The 6898-nt window shown below is 45.6% G+C and overlaps 1 protein-coding gene across 1 annotated transcript in view; it reads left to right on the plus strand.

Moving 5' to 3' along the window:
- LOC122530000 (potassium voltage-gated channel protein Shal-like) overlaps positions 1-6898 on the plus strand; it is a 53529-nt gene that overhangs the window by 21487 nt on the left and 25144 nt on the right. Inside the window, exon 3 of the mRNA XM_043656597.1 lies at positions 869-1021. Coding sequence (XP_043512532.1) covers positions 869-1021 — 153 coding nt within the window. The remainder of the gene's footprint in view (positions 1-868; positions 1022-6898) is intronic.

Raw genomic sequence — 6898 nt, forward strand, 5'->3', positions numbered from 1 at the left:
ATATACTTGACTTCGATGAAAAGTAAAGATTAGAAAAAAAAAGTAGGTTCTCCTTAATGAAAAGGGGCACGAAATACAATTTAGATTTCACAGAAGATCACTGAAGTGAGATTACGTAACGCCGTGTGTGTATAATCTACTTGATCGCATTGGCGTTTGATTAAGAATGTACAAGATTTCCAAGCAAACAAAAGGCGCGACGAAATATGGGGTTACAAATTTGCGTGGGAAAATGGGATCTGAAGAATTTATGGGTAACGAGATATTGATGGAGTATCGTGAATTATAAAAGTTGGAACACAACTTCGGACGCGGGTAAATTACGACGCTGTAAACTCAGTGGCAAGAGGCTCTACCCAGCTTAGGAATAAACTTAGAGAACTATATCCTTGATCTAAAAAAAAAAAAAAAAAAGGAAGAAGAAACTTGCTGTGTACGAAATAGGCTAATCTCTTCGATTTCTTCTTCTTTACGTATTCGTTCGTGTATAGAAATATTAGGTTACTTGCTGTCTTTTTTTTTTTCAGAATTGAATGAAATTGAAAATTTTTTATTTTTCAACTCCCTTGGCTGGTCAATGCTGGGTTTGTTACATAATTTGTACAATCAAAAATTTTATTATATTATATTTTTTTGGCAGATACGATCATTATTGATTAATTCGCCGCGATGCAAAAAAGGAACGTGTTAATTTCAGCCATACATGAACGCATGTGTTTCTAATAACACGTGCAATTTTCCCGTCAACAATTTCGAAAAGCACATTATCACAATCCAAACTTGGACTCTGTATCCACCAGCGAAAAGATTCCATTTCTTCCACAAACGCACGTTTTACTAATGAAAGAACGAATAATTTCTGTTGCAGGATCGCGAGTTCGTGGAGATGGAGGTGCCCTACAACGGTGCCCCGAAGAGGCCAGGCTCGCCGTCGCCCCTGACCTCACCCGCGCACAGCACTGCCTCGAGGGGCGGCCTGCTGCACGCCTGCTGCGGCCGCTGCTACCCCCAACGTTACCAGGTACGCGGTCGCCGTATTCTCGCCTCGACGACTTCCATAAGCGAGGGTCCACCCTCGCTTTCATCCCATCATTCGCAGCCGAGCGGTCAGCCGGCCCAGTCCCATTACCAGCCGGTTGACCCGAGCACGGTGCCGAATGTTGCATTTAACGTGCCCGGTGACAGTGATCGGCAATGTCGCCAGGGCACCAGCTCCCCCAGCCCCTACAACGAGACGAGGGTGTGAGCCGAGCTCGGGACAGCGATCCCATCGAACCGTTCGTTCCTTTCAGCTTGACCCGCCGTCGAGATTTATTGGTCTGTGCAAGTCGCGAGTTTCCACCCTGTTGCCGCACCCCCTGCGTTTCTTCGGCGAGTTCTTCGTTCGAGATCTCCCCGGAGTGAATTCTTCACTCGAGAGAGTTTCAGTTTCAGATTTCAGGGAGATGCTGAATTTGGTTTTGATTAATTGGCGCGATTGTCCAATTTGTCCATTTGCATTTTATTCGAATTCCATGTGGATGGAAGTCTCGCGAATCGAAATCATATCATAGAGGAGGTACGAGGATGTCAGGGACCTTTGTTTGCCTCGTGGTCTCGATCACGAGGCGACGAGAAGACGTTGTCTCGTCAGTAGAAGACTGAGCGTTCCATATCTTAGGGGGACTCGACGACAGCCTGGTCCCATGGACTGATCGATCGGTCTAACTTCCGACACTAATTTCGATCGTCTGGGCCTAGTCTGTGTATTACGAGGGATCTTCTCGAACTCTTGAGGTTCTTGCTCTCGTTGTTCTCGTTAGATTATTAGACTTCGAACTCTTCGATTCATCGACGACAAAGCGGTTCGTGTCGATCTTCGTTGCACCGTTCGATCGAACGAATCTGCCTCCGCTCCACCGACCAGAGATTGACGCGTACGAATCCGGTGTTAGAACCGAAACAAAGTTTGTGTTCCGATCGAGGAGCCAGCCTGTGTCCTAGAATTCGCTCGAGACTGGATCTCGACGATCCGAGCGATCGTTTGTGGCTACGATTCGGTCAACGAGTCGCTTCGAGATTAATTCCCGGGATTCGATTACGTATTCAAGTCGTCTCTTCACTTGGAACTAGCGTGGCCCGAATTTACTCGAACTTACTTGGTGGATTGGCCAAGTTACAAGTACGTAGCAGCAACGCCGCGTTAACTGGCCGAAAATGCGAAAGAAATTTATTAACGTTCATTTTTGAACAACTGATTAAAGAAAAGGACCGATGCAACAAGATCGAAAATTCCAAATCGAAATCTGAAATCTAAATTTCGTAACTATTTAATTAATCACTGGTGAAATTCCATTTACATAGAACCCTCGTTTGTTTGAACTAAATTTTATTTAATGCTCGACGAAGTGAACTCTTGTACGTCTAGTACGTAGAAGAATCAATGGACTTTGATTAAATCAATTATTTGCACGAGCATGCACGAAAAGAACGAAGAGAGTTCGATCGTGTATTCTTGGCCGTCGGGAATTGAGGATTCACCTTGGAATAAATATCATCCGCGATAACGTCTGAAAAATCCGTGGCCAGTTAGCAAATCGTCTGCTGCACTCCAGACACACAACGGATTGTTAACAGATCGTCCGAACAAAACGCGGAACCGCGACAACGAAAAATATCGTGGTTGTTCGTGACATCGAATCCCGGTTGTTGAGCACGGCGCCCCGTGGTGGGTGTCGGGGCTCTCCTGCGCAAGCACTGCCAGCGAGGGTTCGAAATTTCGAACTCGTGTGCACTCCAAATTTCACTTTCCTCGGTGATATTACTCCCTCGCTATTTATATCGCCACGCGTGTGTGCACGCGCACGCGCTACGGATCATTCGGCGCGCTCGATAAGAAAGACTAGACAAATCTATCGTTTCGAACGTTGCCTGGGACGGGCGAATCAATCGGACAGATATACGTACGTTCTGTATCTGTTTCTCTCGCTTGGATTTCTTCCTCCCTCGGCAGAGATCCGTGCTCGCTTTTCCTTCCGTGTTAAAAGAATCCGTGTTGTAGGAGATGTCGTGTAGCGAATTCGAAGAAAGGAGCAGGCGCCAATCGAATAGAATGTAGGAGGCGAAGCGATCGAAGAGAACCGCGGTTTATCGGTTCGCGTCTCTTCGAACGCTCAGCTCGGCGAAAAGCAGAAAATGTCGAGAGAATGGATATTGCAGTCTGCCGTTCTCACGATTGCCGGCAGCTTTCCTATCGCGTCGCGCGATAAAATAGAGGTAATAAATAAAAGAGACGAACGTAGAACGCAGGTGATACTTGGAACTTCCCCAAAATCCGTTCGATCGGATGGAAAACGCTGGGAGCCTCTCGGAGGCTTCTCTGCTTCGTCGTTCGAAGGTCCGTGTTTCTCGAGGATCTCGCGTGTATCTCCTCCGTGGCATTTCGCTCCACGCCAAAAATCGACGCCAGAATCGAAACGAACACGCGGGGGAATTCGCGTGCGATCGCAGAATTATGGTGCTTTTTCTTTGTGATACGTTTTTTCTGTGATCTGCTTCTTCTGTTTCGCGGGGGAGGAGAGACGAAAGCGCGTCCAACTCCTCGTTCCACAGTGATTTGTACGAGCGTCGAACCATATCAATTTTGTCGGAGGATCCTCTTGGCTGGGATTTTGTCGAGAGGTCGAAACGAGTCGCGTCGAAACGATTTCGTTCTCTTCGAACACCAATCGAGGCGAAGCCTCGGAAAGATTCTATCCGTAGAACTTAGTCGTCTGTATAGATCATTACCGATCGAGTCGTTATCGGTCTACCCCCTCGACCAGCGTTCGGTCGCGGGGTTCCACGGTCTAATTGAAATTATCTTCTAGCCTTAATCTATTGTCTCCTGCTGGCGAATTCTAAATCGATGTCGTAGTGTAATGATTCTAATTCAGAGAGAGGTATCCGCCGTAGGGCTCGACGTGCTCCACCGGGAGATAATAATAATTTTGAGCCATTCGATCGGGCACGGCGAGCCTGGCGTTTTGTCTTCGAGACAAAGAAATCACTAGATCACTAGATCGGCCTTAGGATATTACCTCTCTTTTCATTCAGTCGAGCGGCCTTTTTTTCGAATTTTCTCTTAAGTCTTCCTCTCTCTCTCTCTCTCTCTCTTTCTCTCTCTCTTTCTCATTCTTCGAAGCACGCGGAGTAGTTAATAGTTCCACCCTGTGATATCGACTTCCACGAGTTTTTCTCAACGATGCTTCTGACAGTATCGCAATCGAGATAAGACGAGTTGTGGCTCGAGAATGTGACAAGATGCTTGCACTCGTACGTGGAAATTTAATTTATTCATGCTAGAGAAAATAGATGCGAACGATCATACAATATTGTCACAGCAAGCATAATTAGCAAAAGCGATAGCAATATTGACACAGCTGTAATTAAAGTGGTCGGTAGGATTTTCATACAATTTGCAGACATTATATCTGTGCAGAAAAGAATTTTAACGCTGTAGGGCAGTTACTGTGTAAAGATCGGTAAAATTCTAACAGAATGAGTGAATTGAAAGGCTTAGTGATAGAATTTTCGAATTTTGTCGTCCGTGGATAATCTGAAGACAAAGATCCGTGTTATTTAAATTGTCTGTTGGGAAATGTCTCTGTTTGACTACCACCGTATCGAATTATAGAGTATTTTCAACGGGAGAAGAACAAGGGTTGTGAGGTTGGGATATGCTTCGATGTTGTGAATCGAAGGCTTTATCGACTTTAAGAAGACGCGGCGCAGACTCGTAAATCAACGAGGGAGCGACGTTAACGAGGGAAAATGAGAAGTGATAGACGATCCTGTCGGCTGGCAGATCGAGGACAGGACCCCATCGAAACCCCATTAAGTGTCGTTCCTCCCTTCGAAACCACAGACTTTCTTCAGCAGTCCATCCTTCCCCATCTTTTCTTCGTCCTTCGTTTCCATCTGCCACCTCCGTTAATCGGCTATTAATTCAGCGGACCATTCTCCGTTGACCTTCCCTTTCACGCTGAAATTTATTTAAAAACTCTTCCCGCCACCCCACGAAAATTGAAACCCTCGCGTCTAATTTTAATCAGCCCACTGATTCTGGACCCGGGAAGGTTCCATTAAACGTGGCCCCTCTCCCCCTTGTCCCCCGTCCTCCCAACGAGTTTCCATTTTTCAGCGGTCGACCGACTTCCGCCGACCCATTACTGCGTTAATCGTCCATTAACTCGCGAATTAGCCCTCCCTGATCTTTCACCACCTCCGGGAGAAACTTGCCGAGAAATTACTTCCGAAATAGAATTTCGATTGAGCCGCAACCGTCAATCTTTATCCGCTATTCTCTCTCGAATAACATCGCGCGGTTATAAACAAAATCTCGACTTCTAACTGACGACACACGAGTACAAATTTCCTCGAAAGTAATTGATCGTTTCTCGATTATCGGATCGCTTTGTGAATCATCAAGCTTTGAAATTGGTTTATCCAATTATTCCGCGACAATTTCGCCCGTCTGAAACGAAGATTTTCCATTGGCCTCCTGAGGATCGCGGTCGAGTTTCTTTTAGCATTCGCGAGTTTTATTACCCGAAAGGAAATTCGCTTGAACGCGCGAACGACGATGTAGGGTAGCGTCGGACCGTTTCACCCGACGTCGATTTTAACGGCCGCGGTAACCGGACGATGATCGAGCATGATGTCTGTCAGTTCGCTCCTTTTTTCGCGAACGATCTTTACGACAAGGCGAGCCTGGGTAACCTGCGTGAACCGAGCACCGAGTCAGCGTGGCTTTAAATCAGTGATAAGATTCATATGCACGAAGGAGTACGGGTCGTCGCGACGTGCGCCGTCACCGGCACAACAAATGTGTTCCTGCCATACGCGCGGTGTGCTCCCCTAGTCGTGGTTCTTCTCGAAATTACCGAAATGTACGGAACAAATACGATAGTATATTCTCGTGGAGGAGGCGTTTTTCGTGCCTCCGTGGACGATTTTGCATGCTATTTTGGCTCTCGGATTTTTTTCTCCCTTCGAATAGATTAAATGGGCTTGAACGATATTATTTACCTGTGTTCGTTCCTGTGATCGTTCCCTCTTTAAAAAGTGGATCAGTGGATCCTTGCGATTAGTGCGAGTTAACGATGTTTCTTCGCCGATTTTCTAGTAATTTCCTCGTCTTCTCGTTGCATGCGAATCGAGGCCATTTAGAATTATCGAACGCAGGTGTTTTATATATAGGATAGAGCAAGGATGTATTATTTATCCATTTTAGGACGAATAAATCTGTACGCTTCAGTCGGATTACCTTATATTGGGAGAAGATCGACAGTTTCGTCGATCGTTAACACTATACAATTTTCGAGATCCAAATTAGGTCTTATAATATCTGTCCTATCTTTCTGAGCACGTAGCTACATTCGAAATGCAGTTGTTCAATCCTATGATCTTTTCAACGCTATGATTTTCGTATCTATTGTTATATCTCGTTAGAGATACTATTATTATTTCGTATACGTTGGCATCACTATGCAATGACAGATTAAAACACTTTAGGCTAGAAATTCATGTATTTCACACGCGATGTGATACGTTTCTTGTTGATTCTCGAGCCACGTATCTCGCCGATGGACATCGAAAATTCCATTGTTCGGTCGAGTACAAATCGACAATGATCCAGAGAATTGTAATCGTCGTCTTCCACCGGCGAATAATATCTATCGTCCCCGTCTTAGAATCGAGCTACCGCCGCTCGTCAGCCCTGTCCTACGTCTTCCATTTTTAGATAAAAAAAAAAAAAAAAAAAGAAGAAGAAACCAAAAACCAAAAAAAAAAAAAAATTTGACTGGAAAAAGCCGCGCATCGAATAATCCTGCCCCGAGCTCGTGCCCGCCTTTTTCTCGTCCGATCGCACAAAAAA

This window comes from Frieseomelitta varia, unplaced genomic scaffold (assembly GCF_011392965.1).
Source record: "Frieseomelitta varia isolate USP_RPSP 00005682 unplaced genomic scaffold, Fvar_1.2 scaffold_32, whole genome shotgun sequence".
In the NCBI taxonomy this organism is placed as follows: domain Eukaryota; kingdom Metazoa; phylum Arthropoda; class Insecta; order Hymenoptera; family Apidae; genus Frieseomelitta; species Frieseomelitta varia.